The sequence below is a fragment of the Centroberyx affinis genome, unplaced genomic scaffold (assembly GCF_046629955.1).
Source record: "Centroberyx affinis isolate AG114_WGS23_722 - 3 ecotype Tasmania unplaced genomic scaffold, CSIRO-AGI_Caff_v1 ptg002241l_1, whole genome shotgun sequence".
NCBI classification, from domain to species: domain Eukaryota; kingdom Metazoa; phylum Chordata; class Actinopteri; order Beryciformes; family Berycidae; genus Centroberyx; species Centroberyx affinis.
The window spans coordinates 129,466-151,827 of record NW_027280535.1 but is presented as its reverse complement, the minus strand read 5'-3'; the positions used below and the strand labels follow the sequence as shown (position 1 = coordinate 151,827).

General features: G+C 43.9%; 2 protein-coding genes across 2 annotated transcripts in view; one reads left to right on the top strand and one right to left on the bottom strand.

Moving 5' to 3' along the window:
* LOC139655367 (microtubule-associated tumor suppressor 1 homolog A-like) overlaps positions 1–13,724 on the top strand; it is a 40,828-nt gene extending 27,104 nt beyond the window's left edge. The window contains exons 7-15 of the mRNA XM_071532757.1: positions 2,035–2,101; positions 7,325–7,448; positions 7,648–7,738; positions 8,653–8,758; positions 8,922–8,995; positions 10,289–10,387; positions 10,807–10,923; positions 11,305–11,402; positions 12,132–13,724. Coding sequence (XP_071388858.1) covers positions 2,035–2,101; positions 7,325–7,448; positions 7,648–7,738; positions 8,653–8,758; positions 8,922–8,995; positions 10,289–10,387; positions 10,807–10,923; positions 11,305–11,402; positions 12,132–12,342 — 987 coding nt within the window. The 3' untranslated portion in view covers positions 12,343–13,724. The remainder of the gene's footprint in view (positions 1–2,034; positions 2,102–7,324; positions 7,449–7,647; positions 7,739–8,652; positions 8,759–8,921; positions 8,996–10,288; positions 10,388–10,806; positions 10,924–11,304; positions 11,403–12,131) is intronic.
* A 3,158-nt stretch (positions 13,725–16,882) lies between these two features.
* On the bottom strand, positions 16,883–22,343 carry LOC139655366 (fibrinogen-like protein 1). The gene is made up of 7 exons (XM_071532756.1): positions 22,287–22,343; positions 20,977–21,145; positions 19,329–19,488; positions 19,004–19,101; positions 18,685–18,773; positions 17,332–17,549; positions 16,883–17,117 (listed from the first exon to the last, which is right to left on the bottom strand). Exons 1-7 carry the CDS (start codon positions 22,341–22,343, stop codon positions 16,883–16,885), a joined length of 1,026 nt encoding a protein of 341 aa, XP_071388857.1.
* Between the last annotated feature and the right edge of the window lie 19 nt (positions 22,344–22,362).

Sequence of the window (22,362 nt, the reverse complement as noted above, 5' to 3'; positions counted from 1 at the left end):
GGAGGGATATCAAACAGCGGAGTGACCCAATTGAGGGAAACGTAAACGCTGCTTTCCCTTGGGGGTGGGAGGGGGTTGCCGGAGGGTGTTTGGTTTTAGTAAAAGGGGGGTGGGGTTTGGGGTGGGCGGGGTTATCAACATATAACCCCACATATTAAAGCTGCACTGTGCATGTTTCACACCTTGGGGGGGGGGGGGGGGGGGGCAGCGATTTGTAGGACTTCAGTACCCAGAAATCCTGTAAAGTGACAATATCTGTCTCTCTCTCTCTCTCTCTCTGTGTCTAATATCTAAGCTAGGGAGGAGGGAGGAGTGAAAGAGGAGGAGGAGGAGGAGAGGGAGGATAAGGGAGGTCTGTGGTCAACAGGTAGTGGAGAGTGGGAGGAGTGCAAGTGGTGAGAGAGAAGGAGAGAGAGAGAGTTTTGCGGTGTGTGTATCGTCTACAAGCGGCAGAGAGAGGGAGGGAATTAGTGAGAGAGAGAGAGAGAACACATTTTGCTGTGTGTGTGTGTCGGTCCCGGTAATGCGGAGGGACAGTATGTTTTTAGAGGCGTGAGTGTGTGTGTGTGTGTGTGTGTGTGTGAGTGTGTGTGTGCGCGCCGGGTTCACCGCAGCATGGGCTCCTCGGCCAGCAAAGCCCGTCTCAAGACCCCCCCGCACCGCCGCAAGAAGAAACGCAAGGTGTGTGTGTGTGTGTGTGTGTGTCTTTACTATCCTCATACTGTAGCTCTGTCCGGTCTCTCTCTCTCTCTCTCTCTTTCTAACAGCTGCTGCTCTTCTCGTTTCTCTTCACAAACCGTTTGTCTCGTCGGTTCCTACCGGTTCTGGAATTCTTTCTTTACCTTCTTTATCATCTCTCCTTGTCGCTCTTTTTTTTTTTCTTTTTTTTTTTTTTCACAGCTCGTCGTCCGGTCTTCTTCTTCCCACCCTCTTTTCAAAGTAGCTCTCTTTCATGTTTCTCCAGCGTTGAACGCTTTTTCACAAGCCGTATTTCTTTCTTTTTTTTTTCCTTTTTTCTACACCTCTCTCCTTTTTCCCCACTCTTTGTGGCCTCTCCTCGATCTGCTCTTTCACTTACTGACCCTTCAGACAACAGATGGGCTTTATGACTCTGTGTGTGTGTGTGTGTGTGTGTGTGTGTGTCTTTTTGAAAGCGAGAAAGGGAGAGCACTTTCCATTGTAAATTCCACCATTCCCGCTGTTAAGGCAGTTCTGGAGTCTGTTTTGAAGTGCAGCAGTGCACTTTGGTACGCTAATCAAGTTTGGGAGTCCACGTGTTCATGACTGCGTGTGCGTGTGTGTGTGTGTGTGTGTGTGTGCCGGAGGGTGTAGCCTTGTGTCATTGAGACATGGAGACGGTGTTTATATGCAAAAGAATGTCGAGCAGTGCGACAGAATCCACGTCTGGCTCAGTCTGCCTCGCAAATATGTGTGTGTGGCAGAGAGAGAGATGAATAGAAAATATGCAATGGGCTTTTCTTCTCTGTGCGTGTGTGTGTGTGTGTGTGTGTGTTTTTTAACTGTCTCTGGGCCTGTATTTAAAACGAGTGTCTGCATTAGCTTAACACAACAGCGCGTTCCAGTCCCCCCCCCCAAGATGCTGGTTTGCTGAAGCGGGGGATGTGATATTTCAGGTTCATTTGTTCATTCACTAGTCAGTTTGCCCAGGGAGCTTTTTTTTTTTGCTGAGCATTCTCACAGGTTTTCCCACACAGGTCTGGGAACGCACTGAGAAATCATAGGTCCTTTAAGTTTAGACGTTACACAAAAAAAAAAAAGTTTGGAAAGGCGTGGAAAAATATTTTAGAATTTTGCTGTCCCAAACGTCCCAAACCTGTCATCTCACGTATTTGTCACTGTGAAGAATAATATTCTATAGAGTAATGTGGCAGAATCAGTAGAGGAAAGATGCCTATTTGTGTAAATCATACCCCCCCCCCTCTTTTTTCACATCTCACTCCAAGTCACTGAATCTCTTCTCCGCATCTCTCTCTCTCTCTCTCTCTTTCTCTCTCTCTCTCTCCCCCCCCGCAGCGCGAGGAGGCCCTGAAGCAGAAGAAGCAGTTGTCGCTGGAGTTGGCCAACCTCAGAGATGAACTGGGTAAGTGTGGCGCTCTTCAAAGCAGACACACATTCCCCCCCCCCTCTCTCTCTCTCTCTTTCCCTTTTTTTTTTTTTTTGCATATGACACATGGCGTATGAGGCTTATCGAGGAGAGGTCAACTGCCATTCAAATCGCATTATCTGGTGGCTGCTGTACTGCTCTTGTTTTTTTTTTTGTTTTTTTTTTTGTGGTTTTGCCAAACGAATGGGTTTGTAAATGGGTTTGAAAGTGCTAAGCGTATCTTTTGAACATCAATAAATCATTACCAGGTTCATTTTGAGATATTGGTATAATTGTGGTAAACCAATGAGACCATCGCAGAGAAGTCAGCCTCTACTACCGGATTTTGGCGGGAAACCTGCCGGGCTGCTTTACGGCACAAAACAAGGAAGAGGGTTGTCCTTCCAGCGCAAACGCAGCTAAAGATAAAAAGCGATTGATGTTTCATATTATATTAGTATTCATAAATATGCATTAATTATTCTGGTAACACTTCATAGCTCAACACATCATAGCTGATAAGAGACGGTAAAAAGGGTAAAAAGCTATGATACAATATATAATTTATAAACAAATGATTTTATATTACACAAACTAATGATAAAATAACATCAATTATAGCATTGCTAATAATTAGTAAACATTATTAATGATCATTTCATTGTTTGTTAACAGTAAAATAACTATTAACTAAAGTTTAATTAACTATCAATTTACCATTTATTAATGATGGTTATTATAAAGTGTTACCATTATTCTTCTTGCTCTTTAAAACAGGCGGGGGGAGGGGGGCAAGTAGCAACGCAACAGGGTTTATGGGAAATGTGGTCTTAATTTTGAGGAACACTAGCACTAACAATACCACCGGTGTCAGATAGAGGCAGCCAATCATCTTCACCATGGTTTCATTATACCAAGACATCACAATGAATTTGACAATGGCGTATTCATGTTTGAAAAAAAAGAACCAGTCTACTGGTATCGGTATTAAATCCAGTGTGTTTCAACTTCAAACAGACTGGATCAGAGCTCACCACTGTCACTCAACCACTGATCTTCCAAATCCTCTCAAGTCAAGTCAAAGCCACCCATATAATGCAAAAGGTGTCAGCCGGCGCAATAGGGAATGGTTAAGAAAAGAGTTAGAAAATAGTTTGTGTCTCGGCTTTACGCGTCTGCCTTTCCGGTGTGTTATACAAACAGTTATGCCGTGTGTGTGTGTGTGTGTGTGGCAACCCGCCATTTAACTGTCAGTGAGAGAATGCATGGCTTCAGCCTTAATGCTTAGTGTGTTTACAGAGAAAGGAGGGAGGATGGTTATGGGAGACGGGGCAAGAAGCATACCGTGATTTATAATTACGCTTTAGGAATAACATTTTCATTCATTACGATTTAATCCGCTAGCAATTAGACAATGTAATAGTGACTATTCTAATGGTATCACTCTCACCACTATTATCATTATTATATTTATTACATTATATATATGATATAACATTATTATTTATATAATGATAGTAAGAGATTATACACACACCCACACAAACACATGCACCGTAGAAACACACACACATACCTAGACACACTTAAAGTACATATGTACACACACATGCTGTCTCGTATGTACATAACACATAGACGTTTACACACACACAATGTACATAGAAATGTGCACTGACACACACACAGACACGCACATCTGCTCTGAATGGCTTCTTTTCTTTGGCTTCCATATATGCACTCTCAGACCTCCCTCCAGCATGCCCAGGCGCACACACACACACACACACACACACACACACACACACACACAGGGCCAACCAGGCACCGCAACATATGGCACATCTCCTCGACCACGTGACATATAACGCAGCACTGTCTAACACACCAAATAGCACGCGCATACACACACACAGTAGAGGAGTAGCTCTCTGAAAGTCTTCTCTGTTCAGCATTATTCTACTTCTAAAAGCAAAAACTCTCTCTCTCTCTCTCTCTCTCTCTCTCCACTTTCCCTCCATCCGTCATATTGCAGCAGTGACTATAATCTTTTCTTTCACTGCGTGTTTGACCTTTGGCTCATCTCTTTACACACGGGGCTGAGGAATGTCAGCAATGTGTAGGTCCTGTGCTGTCACACCACACACACACACACACACTACACACACACACACACACACACAGCTGCGTCTGTTAAACCTGCATGCTTTCCAAGTCAAACTCTCAACGGGAAAGACGAGATTCCTTTTTTCGTTGGGTAATAATGTCTATTGTGTGGATTAATAGTTTTCCTGTGAAGTGTTACAGTGCAGAGTTACTGTATCGTAACTTAGAACCATTCAGAACAGGTTAGAGCAGCATTACTACAGCTGTAGTTCGGGGGCCAGAGATGTAGCGGAGGGCAAACCCACCTAAACTCACTGTATCCAACGACAGAAATGCATAGTATACACCAGATGAAGTGGGATTTTTAAGGGGAAAACGGCATAAAGTAATAAGGGGGGACATAATCTGTGAAATCTGATAAATAGTCTAAGTAGATTTTAATGAGACGCAATCCTAAAATCAGAAAGAATGTGCTGACTTTTCAGGAGCTTAAAGTTAAAATGTTTGCCTCAACAGGTTAAAGTCACTTCTTATATCATCGCCATGCGCTTATGTAAGAGACTAGCCGTTCCTGAGACACTGTAAACCCAAACATGTCCGCTATAGCAAGGGGAGGGGATTCACCTTTTTTTTATAAAAAAAAATTCTCTCCACAACCAAAAATAAAGGCGGAAGATCTGGATTTGAATTCAGTTTTTACACTCTTATCCTACATTCAAACGGGAAGCGTTTGCATGAGTTTGATCACTTTGACTTGAAAAATAAGCTGCGAAAATGAAGTGTCCCCATACTAGACCCCCCCCCCCTTGTTGGCAGACATTTTATTAGGGTTACTGGGGAGGGGGGGTCCTCCTGAAATGATGTCATTACTCCACACCACCACCTGCCAAGCACCTGCCGCCACACACACACACACACACACACACACACATACACAAACACACACCACGGAGTACATGTTATCCGCTCTGTGATAAAGAGCGGGCTTGTGTCTACGCTGGTCACAGCTGTCGGCTTTGTGTCTCCATCACCACAGTGACAGGCGTTCACACTAATACCACAGGGGTCTATTCAGAGGGAAACGGCAACTGTCGCTCCACAGCCAATTGTTACTACATAGCGTTATAATCCTAATGAGTTTGAATGTTTTACTACATTCAGAATGGCAACGCAGCCTTTGTTCACCGAGTGCATTGCTTATGAGGGACTTAGCATGTTAGCATGGAGCCTGCTATCACTCAACATAGTGTATGCTGAAGTGTTAGCATAGAGCAGTGGTTCTCAGCGTGGGGTCCGGGCACCACCAGGGGTCCTTGAGGGGGTTCCAGGGGGTCCCCGGCAAATTGATGAATTGTTAAACTTCACCATTATTTCATTTACAAGAAGTGAACACAATTAGACAGTGTAGAAGAATGACTATTTTGATCATAGTTTCACTGTTATCTCTCTACCTACAATACAAAAATCATATCTAACAAAAAAAATATTCTCAGATTTGGGTCCGAGAGACAAAATCTCATTAAATGGGGGTCCGTGGCTCTAACGTGAACTAAATTAGGGGTCCTTCATATGAAAAAGGTTGAGAACCTCTGGCATAGAGCGCTCGGGCCAACAATAGGCTACAGGTGGATGATTGTGGTTTCTTTGTTGCCATTACTTAATGGGTAAATTTGACCAACAGGTCAGTCTCCCAAAACGTAATGTATTTAACGCTTTCACATTGTGTGAGAGCTAAGATCCACAGTTACAAGCTAACAAGCATGGTTAGAACTTAAGACCATGTCCAAAAATATGTCCAACTCTCCCAACAAGTTAAGCAAAACAGGAGTTTGACTTGCAGTGCTTTTTTTGTAAGTATCAACCTGTAACCAATAAGCAGTGAATACAGAGATTGTCGGCAGATGTTTTATCGTTTTATGTGGCCATTTTCCCAGATATTTCACATTCGCAAATGTCTTAAACCAATATGGCATGTGACGGTAGGTAGAAACAGAGAGGGAAGCATGCATGTGCTTGCGAGAGGAGAAGTTAGTCATGAGAGGAGTGAACCCTGCCGCATACCTCCGAGTTGACTTGCAGATGTTTTTGGGGTTGGATCGCACGTCTGCCGTACGAGTAATTAAACTGGAATGCGGTTGTCAGGGAATGCTGAAGGACACAAACGCACACACACTCACACACGCACAGAGAAAATCTGCTGCTCATTACCTGTTGAAACACTGACTCCTCGAGGCATGTCCCATCCCAACACAATCCGCATTCTCGTCTTCACGCTGACATAATGCGATGTGACCGCTGCGTTGTATTGCTGCGTGCGTTGGCTCTCACACTGTAGATGATGGTTTTAAAACAGAAATACTGAAATAAGTAGCTCATTGATGTCTCCGGGCCTCATCTGGTTCCCAAGCCACCCAAATCCTGCCCTCACATGGATTTCCTATACGTTGTGTAATAAGTAGCCGATTCCCATCCTCTTCAACAAGTCATTTGGACTAGCATAGAGTCTTAAAACCTTGTTTTCCTGAAAACAAGTGGGGGAAAAACATCTGCCAAATGTGAGATAATTCAACATTTTCCAGGGCAGTTTCACTTGTTTTGAACATTTTCTGAAATGACACAATCTTAAAATGAGGTGGCCCATTTTAGGATTATCAAGAGACTTAACACTTGAGTCAAGAATATTCTTGAATCTTGACTCGCTTTGGAAACAAGTGAAATTCTCACACTTCATTTGCACAGTACTGCACTAAATAACTTCAGATGTATATTTTTGCAGTGCATCAGTATAAAAAAGGTGCTTTTTGTAGCTCCGTGCTCTAATACCATGCTTCAGCTTTCCATACTTTGGTCTATCCTTGTATTAATGTTTGGATTAGGGATCAGGCCAGTAGGAATGTGTCAAGAGATTCACTAAAGCCCGGTTTCTTAAACTATGGGTCGAGCTACCAAAATGGCCCACAGACCTGCTTCTGACGGGTCCCCACATGACAACGGTTGTGTCTTTCGGGGCAAAAATCCTATCAATCTTTTTTTTTGGAGATGCTCGACACGAGAACTCCGGTCTAAAGTGCAACAGAATAACTCTTTTCTCCTCCTCCTCTTCTCTCTGCCCAGTCTCGTCGTCCCAGTGCTGCGACCGTCTGCAGAAGGAGAAGGAGGAGGTGCGCGTCAGCTTGGAGGAGGCCTTGAAGAGCCTGGAGGAGCAGCACAGGGAGGAGCTGGTGCAGCTGGAGAACAGGTACTGACCTCTAGCCGACGCGCCATGGAGCTAGGGTTAGGGTTCTAACTGACGGATGAGGTTTTTCCTATAAAAAGCTCTACAGTAGAGACGATGAAGGGTCAGGAAATGAACGCCGCCATTGATTCCATTTGTTTTTTTGTTTGTTTGTTTGTTTTTTGTCTATAATTGTGCCAATGTTTTGGCTCGTTTGTCTCAGATTGAGGAGTTTCTACCAAACGGAGTGGGACAAAGTCCACCAGACATACCAGGAGGAGGCTGACAAATGTCGGACGCTAATGGAGCAACAGGTCAGAGCACATACCGACACACACACACACACACACACACTCATACACACACTTTATCAAATGTCATGCATTCTCCACATTATTACAATTACTCCCGATGTGCGTTTAACAAGTTGTTGCGCGCTTGTCTCGTAAAATTTTTTCCCTCTTACGTCTCTCTCCCATAAAATCAGCTTTTATTATGAAATAATTGCAGAGCTGAACACGAACGGCAAACAAAGACGGCATTGCAGCATGACATTCGATATGTGGATCTGATTATAGAATAACCCACTGCTGCACACCCAAGATGGCTGCCTGAGAGCCTTTAGAAAAGAGCATCGTCGTTATGTTTGGCTTTCTGAATCACTCACACACACACACACACACACACACACACATTCTCTCTCCCACTGGCATTAGCACACACCGCCCAGCTGCTCATAAACAAAAAATCTCTACCGGAGATTTATGACCATCGCCATGGTTACATCTCTGATGCCGTTGATTGCAGTCAAACACACTGCAGCATGTAGAAGATGGGAGGTTGAAGTAATTTTCTAGTCACAGTCATCACACTGGAGGCTTCAGTGCTTTTCATCCATTTCTGCCTTTTTAATGAACAGTGAGTTTGAGTAGTTTAAGTTCAGTATCGACCATATGCTTATCTCACAATACGATGGAATACATGATATGGGGATATTGTTTCTGAGACACAAATCTGTCTAGAAGTGGCATTGGCTGCGAGAATGTAAACAATTTAAAAATGTCATCACAAAGTGCAAATAACATAATATGGATGGAGAGCTTGTGAAACTGTGATGGTCCAGCGTCTCATTTGTGATTCCTACAGCAGAATAACATGGAGCCGATATGACTATTAATTTTTCTTGCCCCACGATACGTATTGTCACCTTTTTGGCTGCGGTCTCCAGGTGGAGGAGCTGAGGAGCCGACAGGAAGCAGAGAGGAAGAACCGGGAAGCGAGTCACAGCCAGAAGATGGAGTCGCTCAAACAGCAGCATGAGACCTCCGTAGAAGGTATGTCAAGGACAGCAACAGAGATGGCAAGCACTTTAAAGTGGTAGATAATGAAAAAGTGAAATATTTTCCAATTCCAGGCCTAAAGCAAAGATGTAATATTATCATTCTTGGTGCTAATACCTTTGCGTGTGTGTGTGTGTGTGTGTGTGTGTTCATCCAGAGCTGAAGATGACCCAGCAGACAGACCTGCAGAACCTGGAGAAAACGCTGAAGGAGACCGAAGCCTCTCTCTCTGTAAGGGACTCTCATGTATTAATACATACATTAATACAAAAGCAGATATACCATTTTTAATAAACATAAAACTAGCTGTATCATCTTTGCCATTTTTAGCTCATCTAGTCATTTTAACAAAGCAGTTCAACATCCAATAGTCCATAAATAATGCATGTACCTGGAAATGCGTATACTTACTTTTGAAACACTGAGTATATACTATATATACTATATTTGCATTTCAGTAATGTCACCGATGCTCTTATCCAACAAGTGAGCAGTTAAGAGGTTCAGTGTTTTTTTTCCCCGGCTGTTGGTTCGTTGGAAGATTAAAACTGACTCCCTAAATTATTCTGGAAAAGCCGCTGATGGTTTTTGACGGGGAAATTATAATTTAGTAGGAATCTATTGGCTCTGCTGTGATACCATAGCATTCCATAACTGTATTCCCTGCAATTTAACATCGGTCAAATGAAATACTGTCGTCCGGTATGTCAGAATGTTATGTTGGGAGCCAAAAAGACCCCCCCCCCCCTCCTACATTTGAATACACATATTGCCAACAAAATCACTTTTTAAATATGTAATGCATCAGAGGCGGGGACTCGAGTCACAGTTTGAATTGCTTGAGACTTGACTTGACGCATGGAGAGAAGACTTGAGACTTGACTTGACTTGGGTTCTGGTGACTCGGGACTTGACTCTGACTTGTACTCTGATGACTTGAAAAGGTTTCTAAAGTCTCGACTTGAGATCTTGTGTTTGTGTAAATGACTCAGATTGAAAGTGATGAGATTTGTTCCAGCAGACGACTGAATTTCAATTCTGTTTTCTGAATTTGTATGGAATGATTGAATTTGTTGAAGTTGAAACTGATTATAGAAATCAAGATGCTCTTAGCTCTTAAGTTTTTATCCTATTAAAACCATATTGCATTGAAAAGTCCTAGATATTTAGTTTTCTTTAAGATATTAAATTGATACTGTACACTTGATTTGTTCTGGCTTGACTTGCTGTTCTACATTTAGCAAGGAGCTAACATGGAGCAAAGTTGACTTGGTCACACCTCTGTAATGCATTTTCCCCAAAACTCCATTAATGATCCCTTTTGCCAAGTTCAATTGCCAAGAAAACGACAGTTTGCGATCCACACAAAGTGGTTTTAATCTCACTGTGTGCTGGCCTTGGTAAACCCCACTTGTGGAAAAAAAGCAGCTACTTCATTAGATGAACACTGAACACCGAAGATGAACTCCCACTCCTCTTCCCTCTGTACCTCTTTCCCTCCCTCCCTCCCTTCCTCCCCACCAGGAGAAAATAGCAGAGCTGTCATCGGAGAAGGAGGCCCTGAACGAGAAGCTGAGAGCGGAGGAGGAGAGGAGGCGGCGGATACTCACCGACAAGAACCTGGTGAGTAATATGGAAATCGTCATCCTTACCCTAATGTGCACAGTGAGCTAAAACCACCGGCATGAGAACCGAAGAGCAGTGAACCGTCCTGGAGGAGCTGGATAGATTTGCTCTCCTGCTGAACATGGCTGCCCTCTGCTGGTCTGGGATGGCATCACACCGAGTCTAACTGCACTGTCACTACTGAGGACACATATCAGAAATGTGCAAGGAAATGGATAATAAGAGTAATAGTAAAACATGTATATCACTTAGAAAGAATCTATGGAAGTAGCATGTAGCAGATGGAAGTAGGGGCGTGTCCAGAAAATATGGACACGCCAAACCAGCTTCATGTGCTGGTTCCCCCTCGCAGGGATCATCAAAGTCTCATCTGGCCTAACCTAACTCCCTGTCCCTTTCCTGCTCCCCGTCGGCAGAAGGACTCCCACACCGTTTACCTGGAGCAGGAGCTGGAGAGTCTGAAGGTGGTGCTGGAGATCAAGAACAACCAGCTGCACCAGAAGGAGAAGAAGCTCATGGAGATGGACAAACTGGTGAGGGAGGGGAGCAGACAAACACATATGCTTATCTCACAAAGACACCAACGGGTTAGGCTGCTGTATAGGAGGATATTGATCTGACCTGGTCCAGTCCAGTGTGATCCACCTCCGATGATGCAGTCTGATTGATTACGTATTTATTGTAGGATTGATCAATTGAACACTGGTTGTCTATGGGAAGCCCTTAACCTGAATCAATGCTAATACAACATTGTGATCACATTCCACGCATGTATGTATGAATATGTTAGTATCACATTTTATCATCCTGGGTGTCAATGCAGAGTTTTAGTGTCCCATAGTCTAAATGTGAACAGAAACACGGAATACTTCAAACCAATATATTGTGTGTGTGTGTGTGTGTGTGTGTTCCAGGTGGAGAGTAATGTGAAGCTAGAGGAGTGTCTGACGAAGGTCCAACAGGAGAACGAGGACTACAAAGCCAGGATGGACAAACACGCTGCGCTCTCCAAGTACGTGCTCCTGCGTTTGTGTGTGTGTGTGTGTGTGTGTGTGGGAGTGAGTGAGAAAGTGACTCATCGCTCTGCAGAGGCGTCAGTTTTGCCATCTGCTCTTGCAGCAGGATTTCTCCCTCTCTCTCTCTCTCTCTCTCTCTCTCTGCATCTGACTTCTCCCATCAGTATCCAACGACAATCTGCCTCTATCTGCCTCCGTTTCTGTGCGTTTCCATCAGACCAAGCGTTTGGTTTAACCTTCCTTGAGTTATCACATGGGTGGGGTTTTATAACAACGGCTAAATATACAGCAACCAGGCTAGAAAAAGAGAGATACTTTAAAAGATATTGTAGTGTGGCTGTAGCTCCATTCAGTAACATTCTAAGTATAAGTGAATAGTCTGATAAAGTGGATTTGTTTCTTTAGCCCCTTTAGAAACTGTTGACTTATCCAGGTTAACTTGTTTTATTATTGGCCAGCAAGATAAGTTAGCAAAGCAACTAATGCTAATGTACAACTAGTAGCTAAGTAACTTGAGCAAATAAGAGTTGTTAACAGGACAGTGATAGTTTGGTGACCAGATACTGCAGCTAGCTAGCAGTTTCTGAATCAGAAAAAGTCTTAGGTTTAGCAATCAGCTGTTCTCAGCTATTGTTGCCAAGAAGGCAATCCAATATGGCCGCCAGAGGGCCTGTTGCATCACCTGGCAGCCCATCACACCCTCTGCCCTCCGTCTCCCCCTGCAGGCAGCTGTCCAGCGAGCAGGCCATGCTCCAGCAGACGCTGCAGAAAGAGTCCAAGGTGAACAAGCGTCTGTCCATGGAGAACGAGGAGCTGCTGTGGAAGCTGCACAACGGCGACCTGCTGGCGAGCCCCCGCCGCCTCTCGCCCACCTCGCCCTTCCCCTCGCCGCGGAACTCCGCCTCCTTCCCCGCCGCCGCCGCATCGCCCAGATAGCCCCGCGGCATCCCCCGACAGACGCTCCCCGGGTCCCCCCCCCCCGACCTCCCCATCTCTCCTCCCTCTCCAGCCTCTCAAGGATCAAAGCTATTCCAAATACAGAGACAGAGAGACTTTCAATCGCTGCAGTATCGCTCTGCTCTGGATATTAATCCCATGACGAACTTGTACATGTTGAATGAAACGGGTCGCATCAAAGACGCTTGTTTTGAAAGCGAAAAGACATTGCAGTGGCACCGATGCACTTAACTTCTGAGCGTGGGACTGGCCTCGCTCTCTATCAGTCTCTCTGTCTGTCTACCAAACGCCTGGCTCTCCAATGAACGTTTCTCCTTTTTCTGAAGGAAGATAAAATACCAGGCACACCTCAGGGTCTGTACATAGCGTCTCATTCTCATTTTGACTATCCTTACCTTTTTTTTTCTTTTTTGTATAGTTTTTCCATCCTGTGCTTTAACACCCTCGCATTCTAAAGAGACGGGTGAGAAACGACCTTGGACGTGTGGGGCACGCAGGCTTGTGGGAAGGAACTCAAAGAAACGTGTTTGGGTTTGGCAAATCCGAAAATGACGGGTACTTCTTGGCGGATTAGCGTGGATTCTTTCTCCTTTTCCCCCTTCTTTTAAAGAGCGTGGGTTTGTTTTTTTTTCTCCCAAAGAGCGAAGCTCAATCACTGATCCGCTACGGACCTCTGGAGGAAGTGGATGAACTGCATGTCCTCGACGGGCAAACGAGAAACAAATGTTCAGAGTGTGTTATTCTGAATATATGAACTGTCATGAACTAATGAAATGTCAATCCTATATCTGTTCCCCCTCGTGAGTTCCTGACAACTTCTACCTTAATCAACAATGTGGAATGTAATCACCCTTGGATGTTAAGTCTGAGCAGGCCGGTTCAGATACAAATGAAATCTTAGTCCAGGACCCAGTGTCTAAAATGCAGTTTGATATTTTGTGCAAAGAAATATTGTTTTCCATTCATTTTTCCCTGAAATCTCTGATTAACAGAGGGGTTCACCCTTCTCCTCACCCACTGAAATCACCAAAGATACTTACCTGGTGACTGATCAGTTCAATTCCTAGACCAACTTAAGTCCTAACAAATGAATTATCTGGCTTTTGCTTTTGGGTTAAATGTAGGCAAACACAAACATGCCAGGGAGGATTGCAATTATTTCCACAGAAAGTTCTGAAGTCCAAGACTAAGACTCATCTGCGCCTGATAGAAACTGGCCTCTATGAATTTACTGAATCCAGAAAAAAAAAAGTATAACTTTGTCTGTTGTTTATCCCGATAAACCTCAGATGTACCCAGAATGCCTCAGCGTACCATGTTCCGTTTTATTTTGGACATAGAATAAACACAATATGAGCTCAGATCATATCTACATTGTGTTTTATTTCAATTATTAAAATGTTGCTCAAAGCTGCAGTTCTGAATTTGTTGTTCCAAGATTGTGTTCATCTAAACTAAGAGATATTGGGAAAAGTCTGGGCCAATTTGCCAGAGAGAGAATGGAAAATGCCACGAGAAATTAGAAATACAACATGAAAACAAATGTTTGGTAGAAAAGAATGCATAAAATGAAATGAAGTACACTTTCAACAATGTATATAGAGAGGTCTAGGTGTGAGACATGATCCCTCGGAGTGATTTTATTGCATGGGCTAATAAATTTCCTTGTTTTTGCTGGTACAACTTGTTCAAGAAATAACCATGAAACTAGAAGCTTCTTTAAATGAATACCTTGAAACAATTTGCATTATCATGAAACAATTTGTCTCCACAAACACAATAATTTAGCAGTGCCGTAAAAAAACAAAAACGTTTCACCCAAAAATATCTTGAGGGGGGGGGGAAGCTTGGTAAGTCTAAATTGAATATAAAATGACACCAGGTCCTTTAAGCCAGTGGTTCTCAACATGGGGTCCGGGGACCACCAGGAGTCCTTGAGGGGGTTCCAGGGGGTCCCCAGCAAATTGATGAATTATTAAACTTCACCATTATTTCATTTACAAGAAGTTAACACAATTAGAGAATGTAGAGGAATGACTATTTTGATCATAGTTTCACTGTTATCTCTATACCTACAATACAGATAGTCATGAAATTCTGGAAAAAATCATATCTAGCAATACAAATATCAGATTTGGGTGCGAGAGAAAAAAATCTCACACCAAATGGGGGTCTGTGGCCCTAATCTGTACTAAATTAGGGGTCCTTGATATGAAAAAGGTTGAGAATCAGAGTAAAGAGTAAAATATCTGTTAAAAACTGCTTCTTTGTTTAAATTTTGCTTGAGTAGAAGTACAAGTGCTGGTGCAAACATCTACTTGGGGAACATTAAAAAGTGGCTAATTTAAAATGTTCTCTGAGTAAAAGCTACTGAATTACTTAAAGCTACACTAGACAACTTTGCACAATGGCGGCCCCAAGTGGCAGTGAGAGGTAACTGTTTGAAACATTTGAACTTTCAGTACCCAGAAATCCTGCAAGGTGATGTCAGTAAACTCGCTCATGTTTACCAACCCGGCCGCTTTGATGCTTTATACCAAAGATACCAAAGAGACAAGAGAGGAAAAGATCAAATGTTGGTGAGTGCAGCTTTCTCTGCTGCTGAGGCAGTTTGGATTTCACTCTTAAATTGTGGTTCATCACTTCCTGTGGGTAGAGAAGTGTACATACCCAACACAGTGTAAACAAATAAAAATCTTGCCTTGTTATTAGGGCCCGAGCACGACTTCGTGCGAAGCCCTATTGAAACTGAAGGAATTATTATTATTTTTCTTAGGCCAAATAAATCGGACTTTTGAGGGCCTAAACGTGCTCGAAAAGTTGCGAAACTTTGCACACGCATCAGAAGTGGTGAAAAATTATATATTTTAAGGGTCTCGCGCATGGGTGTGGCAAAATGGCTCGATAGCGCCCCCTACAAAATTTCAAAAAAATACTCCTCGCCGTACGTTTCCCCCAGACGTACGAAACTTGGTAGGCACGTGTATCATGTCCAGACTTAAAAAAAAGTCCATAGGTACCATGTGCCTAAACCCGACAGGAAGTCGGCCATTTTGAATTGATTATGACATTTTTGGGCGTTTTTGGGCGTTTGCAGGTGTCGTACTTTAACAAACTCCTCCTAGGCGGTTCATCGGATCCGCGTCAAACTTGGTCAGCGTGTATAAAAGAGCTGGACGATGAAAAGTTATCAAAAGCTTGAGTTTTCGTCACAGGGCGTGGGCGTGGCGTGGCGTCGAATTTCCGTGTTTCGCCACGAAACAGGAAGTGGCTTGTAACTGGCCTGTACATGGTCAAATCTGGCCGAAACTTCACACGTTTGATGAGAGTCCCGGCCTGAACACGTCTACGTGCCGATATTCGGTTATAGTCATAGCGCCACCTACTGGCGACAGGAAGCTGTGTGACTTTGCAGGGTTCGTACTTTAACGAACTCCTCCTAGGCGGTTGATCAGATCCACGTCAAACTTAGTCAGCGTGTATAAAAGCCCTCCACGATGAAAAGTTATCAAAAGCTTGAGTTTTCGTCACACGGCGTTGCCCTGACGGCGCGGCGAATTTCGGTGTTTCGCCGTGATACAGGAAGCTGCCATAACTTGAGTGTACATTGTCCGATTCGCACCAGATTTCACATGCTGGACAAGAGTCCAGGCCTGAGGACATCTACAGGCCGATTAGGAGTCATAGGCATTGCGCCACCTACTGGTGACATGAAACAGGAAGTGGGTTATAACGTGACTGTACATGGTCGAATCTGGCCCAAACTTCACACGTTTGACTAGTGTCCAGGCCTGACCACATCTACGTGCTGATATTCGGTTATAGTCATAGCGCCACCTACTGGCGACAGGAAGTTGTGTGAACTTGAGCGTACATTGTCCGATCAGCACCAGATTTCACATGCTGCACCAGAGTCCAGACCTGAGGACATCTACAGGCCGATTGAGAGTCATAGACATTGCGCCACCTACTGGCGACAGGAAGTAAGCCTTGCGTGACAATCACCACATGATTTACATGGAATTTTCACGGTGTGGGCCACGTCGACCGGTCAGTGTCCGGTAACGACGCCGCGGCTGCAGCACACCCCGACTTGCACACGGAGGCGAGGGCCCGCTCATCACTGCTTGCAGTTTTAATTTAGATATATTTTCCATGCAATGCAAAATGAGAAGACAGAGTTAACTAGGTTATTTTTATTACAAAAAAAACAACTTTACATAATCAAGTGCATCTACAAACTAAAGCTTGAATCAACACAATTTATCGATGTGTTGGTGGTGTCTTCTCTAAATCTAAATGGACTAAGACCAAGAGCTTGGTCACTCATTGACTTTCCCTTACCTTTGTTTCACAAATTGTCTCCGTAATAGATGCAAAGTAAAACATAGCAAAGTAGAATACTTCAGTCAAAACATGCTTAAGTAAAAGTAAAATTACCGACTTCAAAAGTACGTGAGAAAGCTGCTCAGTTACAGTAAAGAAAGTAATCATTCCCTCAGCTTCCCTTGCTTTTCGCCTATCGCCCATGGGGGAGATCGCCGACGCCCCCCGCCGTTTTACCCTGGTTATGTTGTCCCGGTAACGGGCCGATGACCGGCGGCGGATGCTCGAGGTCGGCAGCTCGCACCATCATGACCACGGATTTGATGGAGTACCACCAACCGTGCCATGTGTACCACACCACCCCGTCCTCGGTCATCGCTTGGTACGGTCCCTTGTAGTAATGGCCATTCGGGTTCCCCGACTCACACCTGGGACGAAAGAGGAGGAGGAGAACGGAGAGAAAAGGGCATGAAGACAGAGGACAAACTGGCCGGCCTATTGCGGTAGCTGCTGTTAAAGGGATATATTGGCGTTTAGAATTTTGGTCCCTTATCTCTCCTCCACTAGCTGGAAGACAAAACATTTGCTCCTACGATATAGGAAGCACCTGGCAGACTAAAATTCAAGCCATCCATTTATTACCTGCTAAACCACCAGCCTGACTTGTCGTGTCTGATACACTTGGCGGCGCCGTTTTCACTGCCGTCGTCGTTCGGCTGGTCGTAGGTGCTGAATTTTACCCCGCCTGACCCCGACCCCGGACCTGTCCATTTCTGCCCCGCAGAGGGCAGGCCGTGGGCCTCGACCAGAGCGTCCCCCGCATTCCCATTGTACTCTCCCAAATGGAGCTGGTACTGGTCCTGAGAGGAGAGTGGTCGGATGGACCAAAGAGCTTTTAGAATACTTTTATATGACTAAAGAGCTTTTGGACATTTACTTTGCAGCCAGTTAGATGTCACTCTAAGAGTGACTTACAATGAGTGCAAAAGTAAAATAAACTTAATTTCCTACATGACCAACGTTATAAACAACCAATAAGAAGAAGTGCAACGGTCAGACTGATCATATAAGAGAGAAATGCTAGGAAAAGATGTTAAAAAGGAGCTTATAGGATAATTTCCATGTCTTATTACAGAGCAAGCAATCGAAAAAGACATGCTTTGAAGCTTTTGGGGTTGATTTTTGGAGAGTTCATTGGCCCAATAGGACTGTGTTGGAGAGGCAAAAGAGATGTAAGTAGCTCCATAGTGAAGCAACTGATGAAATTCTGGTCAGAATCAGTAGAGTAGAGAGATCAGTAGAGAGATTATATTGGACTAATATGGAATAATAAGGGAATGGAGCTAGGAAGATGGGAAAGAGGGAGGGGAGGTAATAGATTTGGAGGAGGCGAGAGAGAGAGAGAGATGGAGAGGAGAGAAAGGGGACAATAGGGAGTGGAGGAAGAGAAGAGGGCAATGCAAAAGGAGGGGAAAGAGAGAAGAGACGAAGAGGAAGAGGGGATGGAGAGATGGAGAGGAAGAGACGGAGAACAGCTGTCAGGGAGGCAGAAACAGGGAGACAGACGTCCTTGCTGCCATAAGAGTTCTCGAAAACACAAAATAACATCATGTAGTCTAAATACCAGCCACCTACTGTTATGAGAAAAGAAGAGAGGGAGATGTTAAAAGACAGATAAAGAATGAGAGGGGAAGACAGTCAGACAATGGGGGTGAGATAATGTCACTTGTTTCCAATGCAAAGCCACTTGTCTCAAGAGTTTTCTTCAATCGTCATTTTCTTGATACTAGTAGAGTGATCTGCCTTATTCTGCCTTGCCTCCAGATATACTGACACTTGTTTCCTTCACAAAATCCTGAAAAAGGAGGAATTATCTCACACCTTTGGCAGAATTTTTCACCAGTTTGAAGAAAAATAAGACTTCAAGCCTGATTATGAGACTACATGACTTGACAAGATGCGTATGTTATTGCCGTGTGGCTCGGTGTGCAGTACCTTCTCGTCGTCCACCTTAAAGTTCTTGTACTCCGCATAGCGCTGATTACCCTCAAAGTCCTCCATGTCGACCCTCATGTCGTAGTTACCTAGAAAACACCGCGTTAAACAGGCCACCAGGAGCCAAAATGGCCTCCATGTGCTGCGATACCAACAAGACCAACATTTGATATACCTGTGCTGCACAACACACTGCTAGCTTTAGCAGCTAAAAGGTGAGAGAAAGCAACCATTGACCTGCACACCATTCTATAACTTCTGACTAATCACCCAAAACACACACACACACACACACACACACACACACTCATAAACACACCTTGCGAGGTGAGGTAGTGTAAAGGGTCATTGCCAAGCCAGAATTCTCCATCAGGGGAGAAGAGGTCTCCAAATCCATGCTTGTACTCCACCCACGCCCTGTGACACACACACACACACACACACACACACACACACAATACACACATGTTATGCAAGCACACTATACAGTGCACACATTCGTTGCACATGCGTACACAAATAGGATGCACATCCAATTTCTTGGCACACGCAGAATGTAAATCCGTAGCTTGTATGTGTGCAAGGCTGTCACACACACACACACACACACACACACACACACTCTCACTCTCTCCCTGTCAGACCTGTCGAAGGTCTCTCTGCCGTCTCTCCTCCTCTGGAAGACGGTCCATCCTCCTCCGTTGTTCATGTCGCAGTAGACGCTCAGTGCCGTGGGAGAGCCGTCCGGCCGCACCACGTACAGCCCACTGGCCACGTTACCGTCCGCAAACACCTCTGAACAGTCTGCACACACACACACACACACACACACACAGGATTAATAATAAATACACAAAGAAGGTGGTCAGGTAGGTACGTGAGCAGGTGGGTTAGTAGCCGGTATGGTAAGGTAGGTAAGTGGTTATGCAGTATAGGCCAAGATACAGGAATACACACATATACACACAGGGTGAAATACTCAAAATGTGAGCAAGTGGATGTCTAGATAGCCAAGTCGGTAATGTAATGGTGGCCAATTTCGGACACCCATCTCCAATTCTGACATACATACTCCTTGATATAAATTTCAATTTTGCTTCTCAAACGTATATGATTTCACATCACTTGCCTTTCAGCTGGAAACACAAAAAAACTGGAAATTGCATTAAAGAGTGTGGGTCTGGAATTGGCCATTGGTATGTTAGGTGGGCAGGTATAGGTAGATAACTAGGTAGCAAGGGAAGTAGGTAGATAGGTAGGTAAGTGAGTAGGTAGGTGGGTGGTTAGGTGGCTCGCTAACTGGCTAGGTAGGTATGTAGCTAAGTAGCCAGGTAGGTAGGGAGATCAAGCTAGGTAGCAAGGTAGGTAGATAGGGAGGTGAGTAGCTAGTTATGTAGTTAGGTAGGTGTGTAGGTAGACATAAAGATGCTGAAAATGGTTCTTCAGAGTGAAGCCATAGAAGAATCATTTCTGCTTCTACCTTTCAGACCAAGGTTCTTTACAGAACTATTTCTGCACTCCTTTGCTTAAACACCTGTATTGTGTTTTTGGTTATCTGCCTTTGTATAGCCTCATCTGCAATTGCACAACCCTTACAAAAAAGTACCATGGCAATACTATAGAAAAAACATGATGGTATTACCATGGTTTTTGGTCACTACCTTGATAGTATAGTTGATGCCGTGGTCAAACCATGCTATACCATGGTACTGTACCATGTGATAGCGACCAAAATGGTATTATTTAATACATGGTGTTATTTAAGTACAGTGATAGTACCATGGTAGTCCATGACTGTTACCATGGATGTACCATGGTATATTGTTTCATAGCCAGTACCATGGTACAACTGAAAATACCACCCAGTAGCATACTTCCATGGTACTTTTTTGTAAGGGAATAGTATGGAGGGGTTTGATTATTTTCTCCTCACATCATGCCATTTATCATCATCACTTGCCATATGCCATACATATTGCCATACAATAACTAAGAATTAAGAACCTTTTAATATTCCAAAGAATCATATGGTTCATTGTGATATTAAAAGGTTATAGAAAGGGTCTTTCTGAAGAACCATTTTCAGTTCCAGTTCACACCTTTATTTTCCTGTGTGTAGGTAACCTGGTAGGTGTGTAGGTAGGTAGGAAGGTAGGTAGGTAGATAGGCAGGCATACAGGAACAACACATTGGCACATGCACACTCCCATGTACTAGCTCTATAACCTGAGCCTGGAGGAACAAGGGTTACTAACACACACACACACACCTAACACGTACGTCTCTACCTACCTCTGTACTGGTTACCAGTGCCGAGGTGTGTGTTGGGGATGTGCTCCAGCTGCTGGGCCTGGCTGCTGTGGAGCTCCTGGATGTAGCGGTGCTGGTCCTTGATCACTCCCAGCAGCTCCTGGATCTCTGCCTCCAGGCGGCCCACTAACTCCTCACATGGCACCGGGACCTGGACAGAGAGGGGGAGGGGGGTTATATGGATCATAAACACTGTATAAGCAGGGTTTCCCTCTGCTTTTAGAGGGGTTTACTCCACCAGTGTGGTCAGTGGAGTGAGTTTTGTACCAGGACACAAACTCTCCTAGAACCAGTCAACAATTTTCCAATCAGTCATCAGACACCCAATGACGAAACATGGAACCTATATACAAAGAATAGATTCTAAAATGTTCTGTGTATGGGATTCCCACCGTGGCATTGATGTAATATTGCATGAAATTTCCATGACTTTCCATAACTATGTTGGAGCGCTTCCATGACCTAAAAATGTTCTTCCCTCCTGGTTTGTTAATGTTTTTCTAAAGGGTTGAACAGTCTGTTTCCACTATTGTTGGGCTGACTTCCCCAGTGATTTGATCAAATTCCCTGACTTTCCCTGTCTGGAATACACCTGACCTCTCTAAACTCTACGATATTCCAAAGATTCCATGACCAGTTGGGAAGCCTAAGTTTAAAAAAATGTGAGGGTTTGAATGCTCCTTTAGGTGGTCAGAAAGAAAATTGGGTGGGGATTTATATTTTTACAAAGTACTTACATATGAATTTATGGTGGAAAGGGATTCTCACCAGTGTATTTCTTTATATAGCACTTTATTATACATGAATTTTCTAGGAATACAGTAATGATTCTTTTTTGTGTTGTCTGTTTTTTTTTACCCTTTGTACTCCTTGCTATTGGCTGCATGTAATATTGGCAATTTAGCAATAATGACAAATCAATACAGTACATTTTGTTCTCAAATTGCTATAATATTCCTATAGGGTCTCATAGTGTATCTGTGGTAGGACTGTAGCTGTATGATATTTTAAAGTTTTACTGTGATATTTGTATAGTATCCCTCCAATTTGTTTGTACAATTACTATGGACTTATTCATGAGGGGGGAAATTAAATGAAACAACCTCTAGTATGAGGTGGAGATTTAAGATAATTGATTATTACAGCATCATGAGCTCAAATCCACCTCGCAACTTTTGTTAAACCCCTTAGAGAATCTTTCCTGTCTCGATCTGCTCCAGGCTGCTAAGACTGGCAATCTCATGATATAGTATTGAATTTCGTACGCGTGAGAATTAGCAGAAATTTCTTACCGCCACACAGACAGCCAGATGAAGAAGAATGGCCACCGATGTCCTCAGCATTCCCATGATGGACGGCTAGTGCCTG